This window comes from Clinocottus analis, unplaced genomic scaffold, assembly GCF_023055335.1.
Source record: "Clinocottus analis isolate CAN_PGR_092001 unplaced genomic scaffold, fCliAna1.0.p SCAF_9, whole genome shotgun sequence".
NCBI lineage: Eukaryota > Metazoa > Chordata > Actinopteri > Perciformes > Cottidae > Clinocottus > Clinocottus analis.
The window spans coordinates 11,678,453-11,705,548 of NW_027176251.1; the positions used below are offsets into that span (position 1 = coordinate 11,678,453).

The following is a 27,096-nucleotide window of genomic DNA, read 5'->3' on the forward strand; positions in this document are numbered from 1 at the left end:
TTGAACATCAAAATCGAACAGTTACAAGTCTTGTTGTGGAATATTTGTCCTTCCACGGCACTTTAGTGGGATCATTTTTAGACCGTCTCAAACATCTGGTGCATGAATGATGAATCTAGCTGATCAATGCGAGTCCGAAGGCAAATTAAATCCTTCATGGTGTGAAGGGCTGCAACAGAAAATGCAAACCTTAGCTAGAGTATGCCACTTACTTGTCATTGTAAGCCTTTTCCTCAATCCCTATTAATCAGTTTTGTAGATCTTGAATAACATATTTGTGCAGCCTTTTCATCAGGGCATGAAATGTAGTCAGCGCAGGAAACAATGACGTTCTAAAAGGTATTCTAGTAACAAAATTGCTGCGCACACAATTGCAAACCGCTCCACTTTTTATGCCGCCATGAAGTTCATAAATTGCATGATCAAGTTTTGCCTGACTTTTTTATTTTTTTATCTACCTACAGTCATCTATTCCCATCCGTCCCATGGCTCATCCACCACCCAATGTTCCTGCCTCATCTATGACTCAGTGAACTCCGTTCCAGTGCGCCTGATGAGTCACGAGTTTACTCTTCTTACACCTCTCTATCATTCTCTCACTTCGTGCGCTTCCTCCCTCCCTCAGTATCTCTATCATCATTACAGTTAAAGCCACAAAAGGCACGCAGGGGAGGAACAGACTAAGGTACAAAAAGGTCTTTTCTAAAACCTGCAGAGTATTTCCAGAGCGTTCTCTGAAAAAACCCGACATTCGTCAGCCTCCCCTGCAGGTACTTTTAACGTTTTTGTCAATTCTGCTATATTCAGGTCGACTGATCTTTCACTCACTCACTCACTCACTCACTCACACACTCTCACTCACACACTCTCACTCACACACACACACACACACACACACACACACACACACACACACACACACACACACACACACACACACACACACACACACACACACACACACACACACACACGACAACTGAGAAATGGGAGAAATAACCCGTTAAAACCACGGGGGGTATCAAAACCAACTTAAGACGCCATTAAGACTTACACAGAGGTGTGGGTTGTTCTGACCGGTAATAGCACTGCATCAAAAACACCAGGGGTGTGTTGGAGTGAGCGTGTTGCTATAGGCACCAAAAGATGTAACACGAATCAGTCCAGTTTATTATCACACTCAAAAAGAGATGTTTATACTCCTCGAAGGCAGGATTTTACAATAAAAATACAACTTAAAAAAAAAGGTAAAATGATAAGTATTTTCCTTAAAAAATAAACTCAAAGAAAAATAGTCTCTCTCAATTATCACTTATGACCCACTAGAAGCGTGCAGCGGTATTTGGATCCGTAGAGTCACTCCCCTCCGCCCGAGTTTTCTTTTTTTGCTGCATTCGGGCGTCAACCTCTATAAAGAACGTGGCGACCAGGTGCCAGATCATGAGCATGTAAGCATATGTTCATGAAGGAGCAACCAAAACATTTTGAACACAGTGTAGAACACCTCAAATATAGATAAAGAGAAGCGGTCAGGGTGCCATGCATTTCTGACGTCTTTGAGGAAAGGCCGGATTTGAATGCCATGTTCACAAACAAAAAACGATAAATGGTATCCAGAGTTTTCTCCTCTGGATTAGGAAACAGCACTGTTTTGAACTCGGATATAAAAGAAAAAACGCTTATAAAAACATCATAATGCTTTTAAATTAATTAAAAGAAAATGTCAAATCAATTGAATGTCCAACATGGAAGCGAGGCTGAAAAATGTGCGCAGTACCAGTGATAATTTGTATGATTATTGGTCAAATGGCTTGAACAGAATCAAGCCTCTGGCCAGACTTTAAGGCGCTGTGGGAGTGTGTGTGTACTGTTTGTTTGCTTATGAACAGCCCATGAAAAGGTAATTCATTGGTTTGATTAGTCTGAGAAACACTGTTATTTGGAGTGTTGACTACAAATACTGGCACTGACAACACAAGGCACTGTGAGAAGGGTGATAAATGTGAGGGGCTGAACAGAAAGTACCAACATAGACCAACAAAAGACTGGCTGTTGTCACTCTGGGCCTAAAACTGCAGAATTTGCTGCAAACCCACTCTGATGCGTTTGATGTAACGTCACATGGCTCTTCTTTTTTTTTTTTCAAACAAGGCCAGTAACCTTGCAGATTATGGCCCCATGAGATCTCTGGTGTGACACCAAAAGATCTCTGGTGTGACATCAGAAAGAAATCAAAAAATGGGAGCACATCTGTGTATTTATCCCAAAGTCAGATTAACCTGCATGAGTCAAGGGCTGTAAAGGAAGGTTGTTGCTATGAGTCTTGTCTTCTTGTCTTATGTTTACTTACATTGTAAAACATTTTGTTTTTTATTTTTTAAATTGGTGGAATAAAGCAAAACAAAAAGGCAGAAACTTAACAATGGTGGATGTGTCAGAACGTACACTCATTAATGCAGAACAGTAAAACTGGTTGGACATCAAACAACAGTGAAGGTGTGGGAGGCTACAAGTTTGACGAGTTCATTAATTGCAAGATAAATTGTGGGGTGTATGTTTTGCAAAAGTTTACCAAAGATTGTCACGTGGTTTGCAGGGCGTAGTGTTCGTAAATTGCTTTTTTCTAAAAAAGGTTTGTGGAATCAGTCGTGCAGCCGATTTTTATATTCCGTGCTGTCAAAAAATATATTATATTCTCATTTGATGGCTAACAATTTTAATTTTGCAACCAATAAAATAAAAATAAAACATTGACACAAGAAAGCGCCTGTGTGTGTGTGTGTATTACTGGCTAACATTAACAGCGCTGCTGCCAACGTGGGGCAGTGATTTGTGTCTGGGATGGCTGAGCTTTTGTCTGGCAGGAGGGCTTACGTAACAGGAGCTGCTGACAACACGTGGGTGCTGAGCTGTGGGCCGGGAGAATGGCCTGGATCACCGAGGGAGACAGAGAGGTCACTAAAGCCCACTGCGTCAGCCCTCAGTGGGCTGAGAGGGTCAATTTACCGCCGGGACCGGGAACACAACTTTGTTTTGCTCGCCCTGAGAGCATTAAAAAAAAGGACACATTTTTCATACTCTTCATATGGAATGCATGCCCTTCGAGATGTTGGCTTCCAGGAATGAGACGGCATTAGGTTTTATCACGGGTCACGATAAATAAAAAAATATTATCAAGTAGGCTAAGAAAGAATAACCTGCCCATGTTGTTTTTATTTTCTTTATCCTTTATTCGTGCAGGGGAACCTTACTAACTTATTTCAGTTTTTTGTTGGAAAAAAAAGGCTGTGTCCAATATGTAAAGTGCTACAAATATTTGTTTATTCCAGTATGTTTTAGTGTAATTTAGAAGCATATTTGATCGCTATTATTTTGGCTAGGAAAGTTGTGACGGGGAATCTCCATATTGCCCCATGCCTATAACCTACAACAACACCACTATAGACAGCAGAGTGCAGCCGTAATGAGCAGCTGAACCTAACAGAACAGAAAAATGCAAATCTATATACACAGTTTAAAACGGCAATTATTTCCCAAAGACCCAAGTTGGTGAGGAAGAGAGAAAAACAACAGACCTCATTGTTAAAGAGCTATGTCACCAAGCAGTCATACAACAACAAGACATTTTTAGATGTGACCTGCAAAAAAGAAAAGCTTGTCCCAGTTCCAGACATCTGAATCACAGGCCACATGTCTGTGCTTTCTGTTTTTTTCGAAAAACAAAATGTCAATTTAGCCGATTAGACGACACTAAAACCACAAGGAATTAGCACATTTACCCTAATTTACCCTGCTGCCGTTACTACTGAAACCTATTGCGCTGTTATTTATTAAAAAATGCCATAACTATCATTGTGATTTCACTATGTGAAGCATTGTGAGCAGCAGTTATTTTCTTTTCTGTTGTTGTTTGCAGTGTCTCAGACTGGTTTTAGTAGTGTTTGTTCAATGTGTCGTTATCAGCCCAGAGTGAGGCCATTACCCACTGTTCACAGCAACACAAGATAAGATACATAAGAGAAACAGGCAGACAATACAATGTATAACTAAAACACACACCCACACACCTCTTTCGCCTACAACATGCTAGTGCGCTGAATGCTTCGTCATGCTTCACTGTGTAGGTTACTCATGTAAGGTCACTCAATATGACATGACCTATAATGTTGAAGCGGAGCTGTGGTAACCTACATTTCAATGACACAAACCGATATATTGAATCCTTAACCAGCATGAACATTTTCTAATTCATAGATCTGCTACACAATTCATTTGGCTGTACAAATTGGATCTTTACGTGCATTATTAAACATGCCAAAACTGATTTTCTTTAGGACACTTGGGGTCGTTTAAACAACGTTAACCTGTCATCAGCTTTGAAGTCGATAGAGCCAACGTTCTAGGCAACAGTTACTGGGCAACATTATCATTCATCTGGAGTCATGCTTGTGTCCACAAGATAAATGTACGTCCAATATTCACACTTTTTACACCTTTTGGATTTCCCACCAACTCCCGTGGGAAATTATCAGGCTGTTTAGCCGCTAAATGCTCCATGATGTTCCCCAGCTAGTCTCTCACTTCGTCGGCCCCCAATGAGAGCAAAGAGTGAACTGAAATCATTAAGAGATTTTGTCTGATGCACAAACCGACAACTGCAGACTCCAAATCCTGCATATTGAATTTTGACAATGAAGTTACACTATTATATACAAGTTGCCTTTTACAGAACATGACTAGTCAGCTAACCTTCCCAGAGCAGGTCGGCGTGAATGAGGGAAACAGGGGTCATGGACTGTCACGTGTTTATAGGGGAAGATACACCTCTTCACGTTTGGCTCACTGGGGTTACAGTCATTGTGTGAAACATGAACTTTGCTTTAGTATTTAAAGAGGGGGAAAGAAGCTGGGGTCAAAGAACACTGCACCTGAAAAAGGTACTGAGAGGCACAATTGTTTTTCCAACAGGACAGCTTGTGGTAAGAAATGTTTACCAAATAAGACCGACTGAGTCGCTACGTTTTCCTTTAATGGTCCGGACATGATGCATGACCACAGCTATAAATGTGTCCGATCTATTTTAGTTCAATCACAAATAAAATGTTCCTGTGATCACACCCTCTCAGCCCCACATGAGTAATGAGATAAAGGGCACAAAGCAAGCAAACAGGGGAGGGCAATGTGGCTGGTGTAGCAGGAGTGATAAGTGTGGCCGCAGAGCTCCGCCTCCGCTCTGGATTGATGGCGAGGTGGAAAGCAAAACCTTTGCAAGAACAGTGAGTACTGACAGCTAGAGCTGGACCGATGTGTGGACATATTGTGTCATATGTCCCAAAATGATGAACAAGAAATTGCCATACAGAGTAAGTCAAAGTAAATCCTTTTAGCAACAGTGTCTCGATTATATAGTGTGTTAGCGAGAGAGCACCGACTTCTGCTTAGTGAGCATCTTTCTTACAATTCATAGAAAAACAAAATCTAAGGGAAACCATTTAAAGATTATTTGTTGCGGTTATGTCCAGCTAAGATATTTAACAATATGCCGATATTATCGCCATTTGATTTTTGTACTATCAAAACATCAAAAGAAAGCCTGTATCTGCTGGGCTTTCCTGACAGCTAAGGAGGGGCATTTGGAGAGACACAAATCTCCACATGATTGATGCACATTAGTCTCGATTAGTCTAATGTTATCTGAGTTGGCAGTCTAAGTGCTCTAAATATCTACGATAGGTGTAGCGTCTAGTCTCTATAAAAACTTGTGGGGGTGAACGCAGCAGTTGCTTCCTTGTTAAGTCGCTTTCTCAGTGAGTCAAAGCTCCAACAGCGGCGGCTTGGTTCGCCACGAACAATCACAATGAACACCTCACTACTAAAGAAAAACAGAAGAGGAAGAAAAACAAAAAGGTGTGGTGAGATGGCTGTCCTTCAACTGCGGAGGGCTGTAATCTGGTTACTGACTGAGCCAACACCGACTCATTATATAACAGTGAGAGCTACAGCTGGGCAGGAGGCAGGACAGGATCGCCGCCTGGCTAAGAAATGGAGGGGAAACCGAGCCCTTCACCCAGTTCTTCCAAAGTTTCTCTCAGCTGAACTGAGACAAAGGCAACTCTGTTCATGCACCAAGCAACATTAATCTCTGCTATAGTATTGTGCCAGTCCCTCATGACATGTAATGCAGATGGGTTTAAAAAACCCTACAGCCTTGGATCAAAAATTAAATTAAAAATGCACAACAGAGCATAGCAATGCAAAGTGCTTGTTTGGTTTAGTGTAACATAATTCTATAGGGATGGGCAAAGCTTTCTTTTTGTTGTAGTTGTGCTGACAAATAAACCCACAGATTTTAATGGTATCGAAAAAATTGCTCTGCCAGTAAAGAAAAAGCAGGAGATATCTCAGCCAATTTTGTAATTTTCTGCAACATCAGTCGTCTTCAAGGGCAACTGGATGCATCACGTAAAACCGTGTGACGTCGGCGCATTCATTTCCAAGAGCTTGCATAATGCCAAAGCATATGATGAGCATTGCATTGTAAAGAACCCCTCTGGCTTATACAGGCGGCTGCAGAGTGAGAGAGAGAGAGGTTTGTGTAGCAAAGAGAGTCACTGCTCTTCCTCTTTTCTCAATGTCAAAGTAAATTCTGTTATTAGGCACCTTTAACTAATATGTTAATCATAAAAGGTGAACAAACACAAAACGTAAAGATTCTGCGAGCTTCCTGTTCCGTTTGCAAACTGCTGCCTCAGTAATTCTCCGCGCTGAGCAGATGTGTTTGACCAGTCCCGAGGGAGGGAACTGACGTTCAGTTGCTGCCGGTTTACATCTCAGAAATCAATACGCTAAATTGGAGTGTGACCATTTACCTGGACAAAAGGGAAATATGCTAGTAAGCTGGTCATTTGAGAAAAATCAATACAACCCACTGAGGCAAAACAAAACATCCACAGAGCCGCTGTTGAAATGTGAATTTCTAGCAACTAGTGGGCCGTTCTAAGTCCATGAGCAAAAAAAATATAAATGCTTCATACGAATCCAAGAAAGCGTTTGTTTTGAATAGAGCAAAGAACCCGATGCAGCAAGGACCGGTTATCTTCTTTCCAAATAAGGACATTAATTATAGTTCAACACTTCAGCCTCAGACTAAGCTGTGAAAGTGTTCAAGCTAACCAAGAACGTACAAACAAGGGGGAAATGAAAAAAAATAGGAAGAGATCAGCCTCCCTATAAGGAAACAAGAATCAGTTTCAGTAGATTCCTTAAGCAGGTATGTTGTTATTACTACAAAGGATACAAAAATGTTGCAGTGGGAAACATGTAGCATGCACACTCCGGCCGGATGAAGGCTTCGCCACCAGCTGGGGGCATTTGTGTGTGTGTGTAATGCGTAAGACAACACCAGCCTGAATGCACACACAGCTGATGTCAGAGATTCCACACCATGCCTGCCCTCTGAGGCCATGCCACTCGAGCCGGTTTAGTCCAAAAGCTGTCCAGTCATCACACAAAAATTTGCCAAGTCTAACTTCCCTGTCGAGGCCTCCCGGTCTCGCTCGCTGGCTCAGAAACATCCAAACCTGATCCATGTGAACTCAGCAACCAGCCTTTTCTCTCTCTAAGAGAGCTCGAGGCAAAATAAGGTGAGGTAAACAAGATCTGCTTACAGATCATGAATTTGACCTTGGGTTTTATTGTTTGGCATGTCTCGAGCCCAAGTATGTTGACCTAAGGTTGCAGTGGCTTTAAACTTTGTGACTGAGCCACTGCAACTGAATAACATTCATCTGATTTAAACATGCAACACAAGGAATAAGAAAGAAAAAGATTCATAGTGGTTTGGCTTTTTATTATGACTATTGTTCTTTCGTAGATCCGATACCAGATTCCCTCTCTTACATATCGCTGTGAAAACATCTGTATTAATTTGGAATTCCACGCTCAAAGTAAATTTGACATGATTACATTTAAACGAATCATGATAACATTATAATTTAACTTCTCCCAATGGAGCTATGTAACTCAAAGGAATCGCCGTTTACAGACGTTAGCTTTGTCATTTAGCCAAGCAGGACCATGCAAACAATGCAAAGCCTCGCTTACTGGCTGATACTCGAGCTGGCATTCAGGGCAGTACCGGAGTCATTTCAATTAATTGGTATACAATTTTACATCTTTATTGTTCAGAAGGACGCAGCCCTTTAATGCCCATTAGGCACTGGCCTGCTAGAGAGGATCGCTCCCTGCACCTAAACTAGAGAAAATGACGACTGTGTGAGCACAACTGCAGAGACAGACGCATGCAGAGAATAGCCACCTAATCTCTGAGTTGTTAGAATTAGAGCAAGCTCCTGTTTGAGATGGTCTAAAAATAATCTGCTTATAATCACAGTATGAACATAGAAACATTGCTGTGCAGGGCTCATAAACAACCAACATTTCAGTCAGATTTTTTTTTAAAAAGCCCCGGTGAACGCCTTGTGCCTTAACTAAAGATAATCATATGAGTGGCATCCTGTGCTTTCTCAAAGCATGACACCCAAGTCCGCACCCAGTTCAGGCCAGACTTCCATTGACAAAAAGATAATGATAATTAGACCGCTCTGTTCTGAACACAGCAAATAGAGTTAGGGCGAGCGCCCATTGACAGGACAGACAGGATATGCACGCGGGGTTCCAGATGACGTAACATCTTTCACTTATTAGGTGACACTGCATACATTTGGATCAGGAAATGGGACATGGCTTCAGACAACAACCTAGTCAGTAAGTACATGTGAGTGCTTACTAGTGGTCCTCTTCAGTGGACTTATATTTACTGTGGCAACGTAATGAGACAGCCAGCTGAAATGGCTGGTGGCATTAGCTTCTGAGCACATTGTTTATCAAAGAGAGCTCATCTCATGGTGTAGCAGAGGATTCACGTAGTTCCCTGAGTTCGCTGAGATGCTGCGGAGCATGCCAACGCCTCGGAAGACAAACTAAGTTTAGCGGAGAGGAAAAAACAACTTCTGTGGAATTGAATTTTAGGACAAACCTTCATCGCACCATGAGAGATCTACTTCCCCATCTGGATGCAGTAGAAGCAACAACTTTTCTCTTGGAAAACAGGAAGTGTCTCATTGGAGAGCAGCTTGTGATTTAGTCCCAAGAATTCAGGTTTACGGTAGCTTTAATATCTTCAAATTATCTTTAATCTATCTTTATATTTTTCACAAAGATATCTTAGTTCACACGTTCTTTTAAAAACAACATTTAAAGTTTCTCCAAATCTGTTCTTGTAAAACACCGGAGTAGTGGTCGGACTTGAGCTTAACGTGATACATTGTAATTTTTAATATACAGAGAAATATCTCAAGAGTTATTGTGATCAGAATTTGATCTAAATCCTTGCTGTAAGCCCTCACTTTATTCCATTCCTTTCTGTCCGTGTGTTGTGGTGGTTTATTAGGAAGTCTATTAAAGCTGGCCTCAGACGTTCAAGTGTGTGCCCGGGGCATGTCACTGCAGTCAGGCCCAGTAATCACCACTCAAGGAGCGTAATTAACAGCCGCATGAGGCGGGCTGCTGTGGAGAGGGCTATAGGGGAATATAAGTGGCATTCCCACATTCCGCACGGAGACAATATTACATAACAGTGCCAGTGCAGCCGACACGGCCGACACCTGGAACAGCAGAAAATTAAATGAAAGGATTTGATCGTCGAAATGAGTGAAGGGAAGTGGAAGCTAAATCTGTTTTCAACACATTGCTGTTTTAGAGGCGTACTCAAAAAGAAAACCCAAAACAAGATGGTAAAGTGTGACTGCTGCAAAGAGCGTCCTCTGCAGAAGGGTTGTTTGCACAGAGGTAGATTGCTTGGCTCTGTGAACATTTTGTGTTAGTTTCAGTATTCCAGAAGGCTGATAACCTAAACTCCAGACTCCGTGGGTGAGAAGTCCTCGTTCAGCCTTGGCGGCCTCTTTATTGATTTCTACCCTTTGTGAAGAAACACAAGCCTCCGCATCCATCGGAGCACTGCACGCCTATTTATTAACAAAGGGTGGGGGTAGGATTCGACCTTGAACTAAAGAAATGTGTGATATGACTCGGCAGTAATAACTAAGACGATAAAACAAATCAAAAAGGGTTAATAATACTCAAAGACTCCCATTGGGCAAATATAAAAATGAATAGCGGCACCTTGAAGCCAAGAAATTAAGTTAAACAGCGTGATTTATGATGAAGGAAAAACAACTGCAAGTTATGTAACAAAGAGTCTTTCGTTTGGATTTGGAAAACTTTTCTCTCTCTTTTTTTTACAGACAAGCATCCGTATCTTATTCTAAACCAAATAATTCAAAAATGTAGGAATGCAATTCATCAACCTGACTCACCAGATGGTTTGTTACACAGAACCATCTGAGAAGGAGTCATTGGAAACTGTTCGGGAAAGGGCAAGCACTTGCAGAAAAAAATTGAAAATACTTGGCAGGTGATTGGATGAACCATCTATCAATCAAACTCTTAAAGACTCTTGAAGTCAGAAGACTGGTAAAAAATATCTTTGAAATTGAGATAAAAGTCTGCCATGCCGTTTTCTGCTGTTACTTTCATGAAGAAATACTTTCCAGTTCCGATATATCCGACGCTGACGCAGCATCTCTGACAACCTCTTGACTAACAGTCGGCTCTTCTTGTTGTCACACACCTAAACCCAGCCCACAGTGGTCTGTAGCTGGCAACAAATGTCTCCGGGTTGTCAATGATGACAAAATATCCTTTTTGCTTAGTGTACAAACAAAGAGCTTATTATTACATCATTAACATTTAAAAGGCAGGCCAGACAACCGCTGCTTTAATTTGCATCTTAACCCTTGAGGAATCCGAGACATTTCCTAGACATCAACCCCAGAGCCTTTCGGCTGTGCCGTTTTCGAATGAACTTTCATTTGCTCCACTTCTGCAAAACAAAATGAGACGTCTGTGAGAGAGACAGTGGCCTGGAAAAAAAGCCTCAATATTAGAACTAAATGGAGCTACGGCTTGCATCTCAATACTGATTCAAATGTTCAAGATCTGCTCCCTCCCGCTAAGTCAGCCTGAATGTGAAGCCAACCAAGCTAGATCTTAGGCCAGTGGCTAAACGGGCACCAGCCTCTGCAGGCGGACAGCACTAATGCTCATGTGAATCCCCACGTGCTGCAGGCCAAGCCCAGTACGCAGCAGGGCGACTTCACGTCACTCCCTGTGTGATGTCATGGTGGGTGACAGGCTCATCATCAGGGCTGTGTATGGGATTACTCCCGCTGTCCTGGATCAACGGGGCAGGGCGGGAGGGACTGAATGCTTACCGTCTGCACAGGCAACTACAAATATCACAATTCACCTGCTATGGGGCCCAATGCTCTGAAATAAACATTACCCACAAGACTTTAACGTCCGGTACTTTGACAGGTAGCAGGAAAAGCCAATCCAACAGTCCTGTCGAGTCTCAGTTGGTTTTCAAATCCACCATAATAGTTATCAGTTGTTTTCTATGGTCTCCTGGCTTATGAAAAAAATACTACCGACTTAACTAACTTTATTACAAAGTCGTATGAAGTAGGATTCAATTCAGAGAGCTTTTGCCAACAGCACATTGACACACAAATTAAATAAACAAAGCTACATATCACCCTTGTATCATGTGCCATATCCTTAATGATAATTTTGGTTCCGTTTTTACATGATAACAATGTTTAATCACATGATTTACTTTATGACTACTTAACATTGCTGCTAAGATAGTGACTCAAAGAATGAAAGAAGTTTGGATGTGAAAGTCAGAACAGCAAAAGGTAGGCAACAGGGAAAGCAGAGGATGGAAAAAGGGAATGATACAACAAACTTAAATTAACATAATTCACAAGATTTGAGTACAAAGAGATCTGGAATTTATAAGAGAGCACGCAAACAACCGACAATACTCAACATTGTTCAGGATTTGATCACATCAAAAACATTGTCAAGTCTGAACTACCCTGCAACATCAGGATGTTATTTATCACCCTACCGCAGGTGCACTGATCAAGAACGGCACAACTTATTCAACATGAGAGAACGTCTTCATATACTGTATACAGCAAAGCTGACAAATACCATAGGGGAAAGGCAGCAGTAGTCATAAGCAGCGGTGTGACAAGCAGTGGTGTGACAAACAGACGATGGAAAATACTGCTGGCTTGCATTAAACGCCCCGTTCACTATGGTAAGTCATTCACTTTAAAACGTGAGCCCTTTTTAAAATTAAATATTGATGTATTCAAACAACCGTATCTGTATGTTCATAAATTTCCCAAAGGACAGATAAAATTGTGAGGTTTTCACAGGTGGCAAGTAGACTCACCAAACATCTGTTCCCCACACTGCACTGCATGTGGAGGAGGAAAACGGTCAAGAAGAGTAGGAAGTAACCGATACAGTGAGCTCTCATTACCACAGCATTTATTGTGGGAGTGGCGTCTCATGCCATATGGGATTATGGCTGCTTAGTCAGTGCCACAAGGCTACACCTTTTTTTCATATAATTCTCCACCCTACTTTACAGTCACTTCTACGATAATAACTGTATGAATTATCTATCCCACATGTAATCCCAAAGCATTCGGTGTGGGTGCACTGTCGTTCAAAGTCACGCAGCTGCAGGCGCGATAGGTAGATGCCTCAGTTCTGAGTCTCTCCGCCCTGACAGAAACAGCTCTGGGCACTGGCTGGTTGCTGTCTCACAAGACTGGCAGGCAACCAGCCATGCCGGAGAGGGTTGGGCTCCAAAGAGTTTTTTTTTTTTAACGAGTCGCTGTCTGGACACAGAGGCCTTTCGGAGACAAGCCACCTATTGATCCTTGTGGCACTGTGGGGACTGAAGGTACTTTTCACTTTCGTATCACCGTTCCAGTCTTTTTCCAACCATGCCTCGTCTTGACAATGATGCAAGAAGCTCAGTATCCTAAAAGAAGTTAGAGCCGAGACCCGCTTTGTTGCCTGTGGCTGAGATCGTGCAGCGCTGCAAAACTGAGTGGAACATGTTCATTTGACACAAAAGTTGTGCGTTTGTCCTAATAACCTGAAGAAGCACAAAAGTTGTGCGTTTGTCCTATTAAACTGAAGAAGCACTCATCTATTTACTTATTAATCTGACCGTGTTGGAGAGATCCCACGGGAATACCCCACCATGGCCCGGCTCGGAAAACCGACACTGGATCTCTGGCGCACGCCCGTCCCACACATACACTTTGGTGAGCAGCTGTTTGGGGGAGACCAGCGAGAGACAAATTTAAATTTTCATGCCCTGCGAGCTGCTGAAGCAGCCCAGTCCCCCCCTGTGAAACACCACACACACACACACACTTAATAAGATCCATGTTAAAGATATTACAGACAAGAGAGAGAGAGAGAGAGAGAGAGAGAGAGAGAGAGAGAGAGAGAGAGTTAAGAAAGTAACAAAACCTCAGAGAGAAGTAAGACTTCAATGTGTTCCTTCAAGTGTTGAGCACTTGCATAATGAAGGCCGACGATGACACGCACACACAAACACACCTACAAGTGTGTACTGGTAACAATAATAAATGCAACACATGGCTGCTAACACGCATAGGTGGAGCAGCAAAAACCCTCCCAGCCATGTTTACTTTGCTTTCATCACTGCTACTGAGCAACAGTCGTCTTTGCAACTAACAGGAGGTCGTTTCGTGTGTGTGTGTGTGTGTGTGTGTGTGTGTGTGTGTGTGTGTGTGTGTGTGTGTGTGTGTGTGTGTGTGTGTCGCATTTCAAACGTTGAAAAGAAACGAGTTCAAGTGAGTGCATTTCATTTTCCCATCAAACATCAACCAATTGTGCGTGGAGTTTTCCTACCTATGTTTCCATCAGGACACTTTTTAAAGCAACATAAACGGTCTCTGTTGCCCCCCCCTATAAAAACACACTTGTACCCGAGTCCTACTTTTTATGTCGGCTGTCTGTCCTGGTATCCCGGCAAACAAAAGAGCCCACACATGCAAGAGCTGAATAATTCAGAGCAAAGTGTAACGCAACCCTCTTTCGTCGCAGAGTTTGTGAGGGAAATGACGGTAAAATAACCCAAGTCCTGGTTTCGAAAAGGGAGCACGGAGCTGTGAACCGAATGAACCAGCTCAGTGCAGTTAGTCACACATATCTTGCAGCAGGGTTTTGGGAAGAAATAGTCTCGCGCTGCTGACTCGATTAGCTACTTGACGTTAGCTCAGGGAAACCAGTCTTTTTTTGGTTAGAAGTTAGTAAATGCCAGCTGGTGAAAGCAGTTTTATCCACAATCTTTCCCTAAACTAATGCTGCAAGTGAACGTCACGTCACACACACGCATCCTTAAAAAGGAAAACCGGGGGTCTGATAATCTGAATCGTGACTGCAAGCTTTTTGAAAAGCTAGCTGAATACAATTCACCGGAATTCTTCAAGCGGAACAGATAGCAGCTTGAATATAGAAGCGATCTCCCCATGAAGCACAACTTTAAAAATAGTAATGTTTAACCTGCATGCAACACCAACGCAAGTTGACAGCTTCACAAAAAGAAAAGCTAACGTTATGTTCAGCGACCACTTCTGAGTATGTGACGCTAGATATAACAAATGCACATCAATGCTACCGGTGATGGTTTGTCCGAAGTGTTGAATCTGAGCCACCAATTTATGGCTATTCTTTGACACAAACATATCAAAGAACAATACACATGCTTACATAAACGCATTTGAGGTGTTCAAACGCGTGGGGCTCGTGCAGTTTACACTCCCCTTAGTAACTTTAATTTCACCCATCAGTGGTAAATTCCCATATCCCCCTTTTGTGAAACTGCCGTACGTGTGCATAAATTAACAATGCAAATAAGTGTTTATTATGTTTCAGTAAGTAGACCGAGTCGTAACGTTTGGCTAGCAAGTGGCTACTACGAGCTAATCATCAGCTAACGGAGGCTAACGTTAGTATCCCTTCACAGCTCACCTTCAACGGCTTAGCAGACGTTTCTGTCATCGTCCCATTTAGTTTCCAAGCGAGCGTCAGCTTGTGGACACCGTACACGCTTCCAAGGCAAACAATTTTCAACTTTTTAGCATCTCCATTAGTGGAACTACGCGTTAAATCCCAAACAGGACCAGCGCCGACAAAGTAATTTCTCTACCACTTACAACAACAACGTCAAGCTAAAGGTTGGGCCCGCCCCTCTCGGGGAAGAGCCAGCCAATGGGAGGAAAGAGTCGAGTTCATTGACGTCTTTGAGAACCAATGGGCATCCACGGGTTCTTTGACTGATGTTCCCCAATAGGATGAACATCGAATGAGAAGGGCAGAGTGCAAAGCGTTCGCTTGCCAATTGGCTGCAGAAAAAAATAAAGGGCAAGGGGTTTTGTCCAAGTAGCCTATGAGTGTGGCACTCAGAGCCCAGAGTGACAGGTGCTTTGGAGTTGACAAAATAGCTGGGGCGGCACCGTCGCCTGGGTGAGGTCATTTATGATGACGTATACTTACGTCATTGCACGGCTAAATAAAAACACAAGTGTACACAAGAACCTTTAAAAAAAGTTTAATTTCCCCCCTCCCCTCAGTATTATAAAATCAAAAAACCAAAATGCACATAAACATTGAGAAAACGAACATTTTTTAGGGCAACCATAAACATGCATCGCGTACAAGTTGTTGAAAGTAAGTCACAGTTTCACTGACGGAGCTGAATGGATATCCTTCTGTTGCACTTTGATGCAGCATTAGCAATTTACAATAAACTGAAAATACTGCTGTCAAGCCAATTGCTTCTTGTTATTCATATTTCCATATCCCAATATTTTAATTGCAAAACTAGATGGCATACAACTCAAAAATATTGAACAAAAAGAGTGGATTATAAATTGCCTGACAAAGTAACAGATACCCCGACAAGCCAATGACCAATGCTGTACTTAGCGCCGCCTTCTGTCCGGACTTCTGCTGCGTCTCCGCCCGCCAGTTCTGAAAATAAATGTATTATATTATATGTGCTCCAATATAAAAATATATATATATATTTGTTTCATTTGCATTACACATCACTTATACCTCAATAGCTTAAGTAGCTACATACACAGAGTATACTGTAACTTGTTGAAATTGCACACACGCCTGTGCACATGCACCACCCTCACCTCCTCTTGTTCTTGGGGGGCCCTCTGACAAATCCCCAGTCAACACTGATAGGCTGACCCATCATGTCCTGAGCATTGAGCCCTTCCATGGCAGCCTGGGCCTCTTTGTAGGTCTCGTACTCCACCAGTGCATATCCCTGGGAACAGTCATCAGAACAGCATGTGAGATATTGGAGCATTTAACAATACAAAGTTACAACTGCGCAAAACAGGGCTCAATCCTACACTCCAACAGGTAGCTTGTCATGAGGGCCATGCTGAAACAAGTGTGAGATCACTGGGGAAACATTTGAAACGTGGCACTAAAGCCCAGCTACTACTATACATTGTATGTCTCTAAAGCATTTAAAAGATTATCTTCAACACGGCTCATGAGGACATCCTCCATACTTCATTTTTTTTTGTTCAGAATTCTATATTTAAAACAAGACTGCCACCTTGTGGCTTGAAGGAAAGTTGATAGTATGGCATATTAAAACAAAAAAAAAACTATGGGTAGTGTGTTTACTTGAGCAAACAAGGAAAATACAGATGCACTCCGAACAAAACCTGATTACTTTAAACTGTTTTTTCTTGGCACATGAGTATGTTTTCTAGTTCTACTATGTGCTAAAATCAGACAGACTGTGTTAGAGGGCTTTCCCTCACAGTCTGCAGTCTATCCAAAGTATTTCTAGATTCCACTTCTGGCATCTTTTTTCCCCAAAATCTGTGGATGGGCGACAAGAGCTCCTGAACTCGAGACCAACTGGAGTCTCTAAAGTGTCCAAATAAGTTGGTTCAAATGTTTTGAGGTTGTTCCTTTATGACAAATTTTAGAGTTGCAGATGCTAAAAATTCCGAGATTCATGTATTTTTCTTTCACTCTAAATGCTTCCACAGACGTGTGTGGCCAGGGAGAAATATGAGAATATGAGCCAGCCATTGGTGATGGCTGATCAACTGAAAATGAGCCTGTTCCATCTATACTGTTGGGTCTTTGTCAACAGAAATGACAATCACAAATGGTCTCTGGAGACACATTCTAATGACAGGTGTGAACTGACAAACTTGGGGGTCATATCAACAAAGACACATGTTAATGTCAGTTGTAAACAGGTTAATGGCAATTAGTTCAGACTTTGAGCTTGTCGTACAATGCTTTCTAATTTCAACAGCAACGGTTATAAAAAAATGCACAAACATATGCAGGGCCTCTAATTTTTTTTGCATTGTGCTCTTTTTTTAAAACACTAAAATTAGTAGTTTCTCTCTTCTTCGATTTCAAAATTAGATGTAAAAACAACATGACTTCCCCCTCATAGTCAATTAAATCTGTCCTCAAACCCCTAATTTATCTGACATTAAACCTGCTACTAAAATGTTTATTCATCTATCCGTGTTAAAACAAAATATAAAATCAAGTAACATGTGTGCATTGATTCAATGTGAACATATCTTGCATGAAATGAAGTGCAAATGCTGCACAGGTATCTGTCTGACCTTGAGGTAGCCCGTCCTGCGGTCAAGATTGAGATGCAGGTTCTTGATTTCTCCAAACTCTGAAAACTTGTCATGGATGTCTTCCTCTGTGGCCTCTTCATGTACACCCGTCACAAACAGGATCCAGCCTTCCACAGCTGCAACCAGACAAAGACAAGAAAAGGTGTCAGGGGGACAAACGATAAATCAAGCAGCACCTTTAACTAGGTAAACTGATGACAAGTAGAGGTGTGATTACTAAAATGCTGCGCTATGCTGCCATTATTTTCAAAAGCTATTTAGAATTTTTCTTTGCTTAAATCTAAACTGAATTAAAAATGTTAAAATAAATTGCAACACTTACATCTCTGGGGCCCTGGCTCGTCTCCGTCCTGCTCTACAGTATCATAATCCTCTTTGATTCTGGACCTGGCTCCTTCCTCTGGAAACAGCAACACAGAAAAACATACAATACTGTTGACGAGCATTAGAGCAACAACAACTTTATTAAAAGTAAATAGAAAGGAAATTAGATGAAACAAAAAAACGCCAAAAACGGTTACAACTCACCTGAACCAAAACCTCGTCCTTTCCTCTTCTTGGCCTTCTCCTTTAACTTGTGGATGCTCTCTGAAGAAGAACAGTTGAATCCATTTAAAATCGATGCACACCACCAGCGCGAACTTTACATTCAACCTAGACTAAACTGTGGATGGGTTCCTGTGGTAAACACTAACACATAAGTGTTATATTAACTAGTACATCTATTATCAGTGCATCTTAACGTTAGTTAGTCGTTAGCTGGAGCCTGAACTAGCGCGCTAACAGCGACTAACAACAAGCTACTTTGTAGCTTTATCCTACGTGCGTAAACCACGTCCATATTAAAAGGGAAATACATTTGAAGCAACTTGTATTGTAAAAGGGACCTCAATAGTTTGCACCAAACAAGACCTGCATATTTCAACGCGGAGCTTTGACTTAAAAATATAGTTTAACGTTAGCTTGCTAGCTAGTCTCAGGCCTGCTACCACGCACTCGGCGTTCACAGTCGCGGCCATTTTAACGTAGACCTCGACAAATACACGTCTGTTGAACGCCGGAGTCGTGGAGCATTTGCTGCCTGTGGGTTTATATATTAATATTACCATCACCATCCTCATCCATAGGAAAATCCTCGCCTCCCGCTTCGTGAAGATCTAAAACGTCCGCCATGATGCCCGTATAGTGTCGTCTGTGTCTGTGTAAGCGCCTGGACGACGCAATGTACGTACGCAAAAACAGAAAGAAGAAGAACCAACGGGTTGCGGATGCCGCCAGGTTACGCCTTCTTCTTCTTCTTGAAGGTTTCTTGTCGCTTGGCGAATTTGCGCATTACCGCCGCCTGTTGGTATGGAGTGGGGCCAACCTTGTATTATTTATTTATTTTGTAACTTTATTTTATTTCACACCTGTCGATATATACGCAAAGAACACAAAGACACACGCTCACACACTCGCGCACGCACACTGACATGTTCAGACAGATTCATTCATTCATAGAGCCACAGCGCCACCTAGTGGCCAGATGGCATACCACTCCGACATCATATCCACAGTATGTTCAACAATGTCACATCTTAACAATCATTGAAGTCATATGAGTCAATTTTATCCATAATAAAACAAACAATTTGTTAATACAGTCTTACACAAAATAGTTTAATATCAACTTCACCTCAACAAACTACATTAGTGAAATCAACTTTTACATCATGCATGAGTATCAATAATCAAATGCTAATACTAATAATATGTAATAGTATATCACAGTAAATTTGTCTGCATTGTGTCCCTTTACTTTACAATTAATTAAGTAAATTAAGTACATTCACAAATACTGGAAGGTCATAGCTTACATAAGAAATATTTTATTTGCAATATTTACCTGTAGCATAATATTTTTACAGTGATATTATGAGTTTACTTTTACTTGAGTAAATTTCCTGAATACTTCCTCCACAACTGCTAAAACCTCATGCCAAACCACAATTTCTGCCTTATTTTGGCATTGTTAGTTGATGTCCAACAGAGGGCTCTCATGCACCCATGCAGACTGAGGCTGCATGTTATGCAGGATAAGATCTATGCAGGATAAGATTTTCCCATCTGGTGGTGAGCTGGATCATAGTGTAGCGGAGATTTACAAAAAAAACATTTTTAAATGTTGTGAGGGTGTGCTGGAAGTGTGAAGTAAAAGACATGCATGTTGAATCAAAACAGACTCTGCGTTCAAAGTTTAAAATATTTGTATTGATAGAAATTAACATACTCTCATTAACACACTTTCTCTTTGAAATACCACATTATAACACCAGGACCAGAAGAAAATTCCACGTTTCGATTTAGTATCAAGAACTTCAGAAATTTTGAGATTTGTGCAAGAATAGCATCGATTGATAAAAAAAAAAAAAAACCTTATTTTCAATACATCTGGGAAAGCCACACATCATGTTCAAGCCATAAGACTCTGTTTTTGTTATGTTATGTTTGTTATGTTATGTGATTATCCAAGAGGTCAAAAAACGTAATTTTGTACGCCAAGGTCAAATTAGTTCTCGCTGCAACAAAATGGCCAGTAGGGGGAGTAACATTACAAACAAGAGTCTCAGCTTTCTTGTCATCCCCAATCTAAGACTTTTTAGTCTAGAAATATGCAGAATGGATGAAAATAGCACATTTATAATACTGCAGGACAAAAATACAGCCCCCCCCCCCACCCCCCTCTCCCTCAAAACTGCATGTGGCTTTCTAAATATTTTATTTCACTCTAAACTGAGCCTTCTTCAGCTTCTGACAGACAGGAAAGTCAACCGAGGACGCCAATGTCCGAAAAGAGAAAACTTCTACTTCAGGTCACATTTAAGTTAGAAAATGTTTCAACAGAATGTGAAAGGGCAAACTTTCCACTAACCAAATTCAAAAGACTGAGCGAACAATGTTGCAGTCTCGTTTCCAACGTCAGAGCAACTTCATCTTTAAGCTTTGCCAGAGGTCTTCTTGGAGCCTCAAGGTGAAAAGAACCCGCAGGCTGCTCTACTATATAATCAAAAGCTCTCTTGAGCGCAGTAGACCCAAAGGTGTGCAAGTTACATCATGTGGTGGGTTCACTTTAATTGGACTGAAGTAAATTATAGATTACCACATTAACATCAATAATAGCCATGTAAAACATATTCTAAGTCTGTTGTTTGAGAGACTCAGTTTCTTTGTTAAGATGTGTGTCACGATAGCCCAACACATGTTACTGGTCTGAAGTCAGCACAATGCATGCTAAGGACAGATAATAGCCAACCTGAACTTTAACCTGACGGATGTTGAACTAGCACGCAAGCCTAAAGATGTCCACATTCCCTCTGTATCAAAAAAAAACAGCCCATAGTGACATCCCCGATCGGACAACAAGCAGTGCAATGTGCAATTTAAATGTTGTGGCAGAATTTTCATTTTTGATAATGTCTCTTTGAATCAGCATTCATTTTGAATCGATGGCTCATTGTAGTCATTCATTTGAGAATCACCATCTATCATATTCAACAAAAGCACACTGATTTAGCCATCTGTGTTTATGAATTGCATAGTAATGAGTTACTATAAGTGTTCATATTGGAATAATGCTTTATGAATGATGAATTCAGTGTTTATTTATGCTTTACTAATGTTAAATAGTGTGGAGTACTGGGACATTTTCCCTGCTCATTATACTTTGAAAGACAGAGTTCAAGATGGCACTAAAAGTGACTGCTCAGCAGAGATACAAACTCTGAAAAGTTAACACAATCAATGATTTTCTGAAAACAATGTTTCTGTGAAGTCTGCTAAAGATATGAGAATGTCTTTGTTATCACGTTATCATAGCTTCAGACAGTAGTGTTCTATCAAAAAGGTACAAACACAAATAGGTTGCCATTGTGTCAAGGTAGACACACACTCTTGTCTCCAGATGTAACAACACAAAGGATACAAACAGAACACAAAATGTTTTATATTACAAAAGAATTGCAAAATGAAATTATTGGTGATGAGGCACATGTGAGCCGCAACGTCTCCCGCTGTGTCTTCTGTGGTCAGGTTACCTGGAGTTCCTCGCACTTCTGCAGAGCTGCATGTCAGTATGGAACTGCTGATCGGATGAAGTGTCCCCGGATTAGTCAACTCAACTGAGTGACGCTGTCCTGTCAACTGAACCTCTGTTCATAACACTGTAGGAATGAACCCCTGCCAACAGCGCACACACACAAAACAAGCCTTAAACGACACACTATATAATGTTTATTATTTAAAAGAAAAGAACTCACACACAAAAGTAAAAAATATTAGTGGAAAATGTAACATACTGTATATATATATATATATATATATATATATATATATATATATATATATATATGTATATATATATATATATATATATATATATATATATATATATATATATATATATATATATATATAGTAGGAACCTTGAAGTATGTATACCTGTGCATTTGCACAGAGGTATCTTTTCATCTTTTCATGAAGTAAATGTGGAAATATCTTAAGGGGGAAAAAATACTACAAATACTACAAATTAATGTCCTGCTCCCCAAATGTTACAATAAGCAGCTAAATGTACTCAAAGATCCAACACTATATATGTATTTAATTACTGGATTGTTGTTGCTGATGCTTTACTGTGTACACAGTTTTTTGCTAGTTGAAGAAAATATATTTTTTTCTTACTACTTTATAAGTTGTTGGGTAGTTTAATTTAGAACATTATTAAAACATCATGTTTTAAGTAACCAGTAACTCCAGCTGTCAGTATAGAGTAGCATAAAAAAGTATGAAGTAGTATAAAACTGAAATACTTAAATAAATAAAGTACATTAGAAATAACGTGAAGAAACAAAGTCCGATCCAGCAATACACTATTAATCTCTCTCTCTCTCTCTCTCTCTCTCTCTCTCTCTCTCTCTCTCTCTCTCTGTCTCTCTCTCTCTCTCTCTCTCTCTCTCTCTCTCTCTCTCTCTCTCTCTCTCGCACACACACGCACCAATCAATTCAACCAAATCAGATTGATCTTTGCATTGGCAGTGATTACGTTGTGATTAGCCGTCATGAACTCCTCCTGTGAGCTATAAAAGCCTCGGTCTCTGGAGGCACAGTTCACTTTTTTCCCCAGTTTGCTTTTGCTCATCAGCCGCCATGAAAATATCAATCATTGCCACTCTTGTCGTTGTGTTGGCTGTTGCCCATGGTAAGACACATTTTCCATGATTTAAATGTATTTATTTATTCGTAAGATCAGGGATGGACTATAAAATATATAAAATGACTTCAGTACTCAGGCTTCCTTTTCTGTGCAAGGTTGAATCATATTGAGGGGATAAAGAAGAGTAAATGTGTGTTCACAGGCACTGAGGCCGTGACACTGGTGAAGCGGGACGCCGAGGCCGATTTCAACGTGACGCAAAAGCTGGTCGATGACATTAAGGCCAGCCTCACCAGCGGAATACAGGACATGGTGGAGAAGTTCAAGGCTCTGAACATGATCAACACTACAGAGTAAGTACGAACTAAACTTCTGTTAATCCAACAACTTTGACTTTGCTGTGCTTGTAGTTTTGGGACATAGACATCTAAAATCCATGTTCCCCTCTGTGTGAGCAACTGGGTGTAGGTGTGTTCAGTAAAATGCTTTAAGTATAAACTTAAAAATGTAAATGGGCAGGATGGTGTGTTAACCTGACCAGACAACCATATGGTCAAATGTCATTATGGAAGTACCAGAAGGGCTAATTGTAGCATGTAGAAAATAACATGTAGAAAGATCTCATGTAATTAAGATATTCAACGGCCGAGAAAACAACAAATGTGTCACCTTTCTGTCAATTGTCAAAATGAAAAAGTCATATTTTTGATGGTAAAATACATTTTCATACAGAATTACTACCTCTTTGGGTAGGAAATGGATTATTGAAAATGAAAACAGTTTCCTTCACAGTCACACTAACACATTTTTAGGCAATCGCAGTTCCTTTTTCTTTCTTCAAATAAACAACAACAAATAAACACAAGGCAGGGTCAGCAGCAGCGATTAACGTTAGAACGTTGGTTCCTCTTCCTCCCGCAGGTCTTACACGGTGGAAAGCCGGACCCAAATCCAGCCTCTGGTCGCGAAGATTGCAGTCGAGGCCGAAAAGCTGCAAGAGCAGATGAAGCCCTACATCAGCAACATTAAGGAGCAAATCGGGCCCATAATGGAAAACTTCAACACGCAGCTTAAGCCTCTGACAGACGACTTCCAGGCCCAGGTCAAGCCTCTGGCCGACAGGCTCCAGCAGATCTTCCAGGAGGTGGCGGACCAGGCCAAGGCCCTGATGCCTCCCCAGTAAAGCCTGCCGTTGGCTTAATTTTTTTGGTCTGCCCAAAAAACGCTTGCCTGGTGTTTGTCCGCCGTACTCCTCTCTGTTTTTAAGCCATCGGACATGTGGTGCTTGAAGGTCGTCAATAAAAAGGGTTCGAAAGTCATTATTTTGTGATGACGTATAATTTATTTTGACTTCGAGCAAATACTTGATTTGCATTCTGAGTACAGAGATTAATTTATGGAAAGTCAAAGGGCAAGTACTCAAGTTGAAATGAAATATATTGGCGCAAAATCTGATAAGTTACTCATTGAAGTGGAAGTCAATATAAATTTTACCTCTGACCTTTGGGGTCAACGGTGTTTTCCATCATCCGTGGTTCAATATTCTGAAGTAGGCTGTCAAATATGTTGGAGTCCAGTTTACAGTGAAGATAAGATGAGATTAACCCAAAGTGAGGGATGTATTGATTATAGGCCAATAATTACCCTTATATAAAATCAGAATGATAACCAGAACAGTGTAGAAGTCTATTTATTAAAAAAAAAATCAAAAAATCAAAACAACTTTAAAACTTGTGTGAAAAAGAAGAAAAAACACCTCCACAAATAAATGAACAGATAAACAATTGATGCGTTTGTAAATGCAATCTACCAATTGGACATAGCTAAAGCAAAGTCAATCAATATCTCGGAAATACCTCAAATACTGTTTTATCAACTTAGTTCCTCACAAACCTCAGCATGAGTGCTTTCCTTTAGAAATAATGTAAGGATAGTCATATGCACATGTGAAGCACAGTTTTAACTGTGTTTAACATATATCTATTTGTTTTCACAAATTACTTCTGTATTAGACAATTCTTCAGTGTTCACATGCTAGAAAGAAAAATACGTCAATCAGTCCTATCTGGGACATTCTTTTTCTATTGAGAAGTACATTTGAGTTTATTTAAATCTAATTAAAAGGTTACTATTTTAAACAAACAGTGCTTTTACATAGTTTTTGAGCTGGGTTTTCACACACATTTGAGAGACTTTTTGACAGAGATAAAGTGAGATTTGACCCCGTTCATTCAGTTGAACACAATAGTGAGACTTCAGGGTGTAGTTACTGCCCATTATTCTTGGGAGCAAATTGTAGCAGGTGATGCTTCACCATGCAGCTACCTGAGGGGAAGTGCTCAGTGTCTCAAGGCAGAGAGGGAGACAATGACTTGTTGTCAGTTTCACAACAAAACAACAAAATCACTAGTCTTCCATGCCGCCATGGACTCCCTCCCTCAGTGACAGACTGTCCTAAGCAGGTTTCTAAAATTCCTTCTGTTTCCCTGGACATTCAAAACTTGTAAAGCATTTAATTTCAAGACAAATTCAAAATAGCCCATAATTACTGCATGGTACTCAAACAGTATTATTCTCTCTAGTGTTATTCTGCCATTACACACTCCTTCCAATTCTGTTGCCAAGCTACGCTTCATATACTCAAGGTGGCATCCCTGAGCTAAATTTTGATCCTGTGGTGATGGAGGGAGGGCTGAAGGAGCTTGGGGACAAAACCTCCGCGGCTCTCCTTCAAACCAAACTTTCCTCAGCACTCGCAAACGTCTCGGTTGAAGGCCGGGGGCCTTTTGGTCACGGAACAACTGGCAGTCCTGAGCGACCTTCTCCTTGTGCTCGTGGAGATTAAACAAATCGGTTGGCCGCCTGTCAAGAAACCATCTGTAAAAGTGCTCAAACTCATCCGCAAAAGAAAAACACTCATATATGTTGTTCTGTTTCAATCACTCCACTTATCTCCGGGTGACTACTTGCTTATGCTTCATCTACCATGTCTCATATTTAAAAACAGGGATAGTCATCATCGTGCATCTTTACTGGGGTTGAATATTGTGTTGCCGCTCTGTGCTGCACCCGTGAAACCACAGTTTCTCTCCCTTGAAACATGGAACCAACCGGTTTGTGTGAACCTGTGGAGGGATCAGTGTGTTCTGGAGGAAGGACGAGGCAGAGGGATGGAGAGGCTTGAAGCTGGAGTCAGGGTCAACCGGCAGGACCACCGGTGTGATCCAAGGCTCGGTGCAGCCAGTGACAACCCTGCATGTTGAAACGGAGATAAAACACCTGCTTGCAAGCCGTCGTTCAGTCTCTGCACTGTGTTTTTATGTGCTGACGTCAGTGTTAATCAGTTCAATGTCAGTTTGATTCAGTTGTCAGTCAGCGACGCTGCAGCAGTAAAGTAGTTGAATGGTGTCGAGAAAGGATGCCGCGAGCATGTTAATGTGCTTCCACTTCAGACTTCTAAAGTGTTTGTCCCTGTAATAAAGACATTCAATCCCACATTGGCCATAAGGTCTACAGGCTCCATGTAAAGTATGTATGTCGTCAATAGGGATTATTAATTTAATATTAATAATAGCGTTTTGGACCTCTGTCAGCTTTAGAAGGAAGACAGTCAGTTTCTCACTGGCATTTTGCCATTTTGTTAATGCTTGAGATGGACACACGTTACCACACGTAGACCAGTGATGGACACGTAGAACAGTGATGGACAGGCAGAACAGTGATGGACACGTAGAACCGTGATGGACACGTAGAACTGTGATGGACAGGTAGAACAGTGATGGACACGTAGAACCGTGATGGACACAGAACAGTGATGGACACGAAGAACAGTGATGGACACAGAACAGTGATGGACACAGAACTGTATATGGACACGTAGAACAGTGATGGACACAGAACAGTGATGGACACGTAGAACAGTGATGGACAGGTAGAACAGTGATGGACACGTAGAACAGTGATGGACACAGAACTGTGATGGACACGTAGAACAGTGATGGACACAGAACAGTGATGGACACAGAACAGTGATGGACACGTAGAACAGTGATGGACAGGTAGAACAGTGATGGACAGGTAGAACAGTGATGGACACGTAGAACAGTGATGGACACAGAACTGTGATGGACACAGAACTGTGATGGACACAGAACAGTGATGGACACGTAGAACAGTGATGGACACGTAAAACTGTGATGGACAGGTAGAACAGTGATGGACACAGAACAGTGA

General features: G+C 41.2%; 3 protein-coding genes across 7 annotated transcripts in view; 1 reads left to right on the plus strand and 2 right to left on the minus strand.

The window, feature by feature from the left end:
* The window catches only part of otud7b (OTU deubiquitinase 7B), a 30,420-nt gene extending 15,245 nt beyond the window's left edge, over window positions 1-15,175 (minus strand). For all 4 annotated transcript variants that reach the window (XM_068570274.1, XM_068570273.1, XM_068570272.1 and 1 more), the window contains exon 1: window positions 14,995-15,175. The gene's annotated coding sequence lies outside the window, so the exon portion shown is untranslated. The remainder of the gene's footprint in view (window positions 1-14,994) is intronic.
* Window positions 15,176-15,558: 383 nt separating this feature from the next.
* On the minus strand, window positions 15,559-18,945 carry rbm8a (RNA binding motif protein 8A). 2 transcript variants are annotated; one of them, XM_068568920.1, is made up of 6 exons: window positions 18,785-18,945; window positions 18,201-18,260; window positions 17,995-18,072; window positions 17,652-17,788; window positions 16,170-16,306; window positions 15,559-15,996 (listed from the first exon to the last, which is right to left on the minus strand). In XM_068568920.1, the coding sequence occupies exons 1-6, from the start codon at window positions 18,843-18,845 to the stop codon at window positions 15,948-15,950; spliced, it is 522 nt and encodes a 173-aa protein (XP_068425021.1). In that variant the 5' UTR covers window positions 18,846-18,945; the 3' UTR covers window positions 15,559-15,947. The 2 variants fall into 2 exon arrangements, with proteins under 2 accessions (XP_068425021.1, XP_068425022.1); XM_068568921.1 differs by having other exon boundaries at window positions 18,779-18,942.
* Window positions 18,946-22,843: 3,898 nt separating this feature from the next.
* On the plus strand, window positions 22,844-24,152 carry LOC137781700 (type-4 ice-structuring protein LS-12-like). Its single transcript, XM_068570616.1, has 3 exons — window positions 22,844-22,908; window positions 23,066-23,216; window positions 23,785-24,152. The coding sequence occupies exons 1-3, from the start codon at window positions 22,857-22,859 to the stop codon at window positions 24,044-24,046; spliced, it is 465 nt and encodes a 154-aa protein (XP_068426717.1). The 5' UTR covers window positions 22,844-22,856; the 3' UTR covers window positions 24,047-24,152.
* Window positions 24,153-27,096: the final 2,944 nt, after the last annotated feature.

Excerpts from the sequence above, each read along its gene's own strand:
- rbm8a (XM_068568921.1), bottom strand. The coding sequence starts at position 18,845 with ATGGCGGACGTTTTAGATCTTCACGAAGCGGGAGGCGAGGATTTTCCT. Across the intron at positions 18,073-18,200 it reads AGGACGAGGTTTTGGTTCAG|AGGAAGGAGCCAGGTCCAGA; the intron begins GTGAGTTGTAAC and ends TGCTGTTTCCAG. Across the intron at positions 16,307-17,651 it reads GCAGGACGGGCTACCTCAAG|GGATATGCACTGGTGGAGTA; the intron begins GTCAGACAGATA and ends GACTGTTCCCAG.
- LOC137781700 (XM_068570616.1), top strand. The coding sequence starts at position 22,857 with ATGAAAATATCAATCATTGCCACTCTTGTCGTTGTGTTGGCTGTTGCC. Across the intron at positions 22,909-23,065 it reads TGTGTTGGCTGTTGCCCATG|GCACTGAGGCCGTGACACTG; the intron begins GTAAGACACATT and ends GTGTGTTCACAG. Across the intron at positions 23,217-23,784 it reads AACATGATCAACACTACAGA|GTCTTACACGGTGGAAAGCC; the intron begins GTAAGTACGAAC and ends TTCCTCCCGCAG.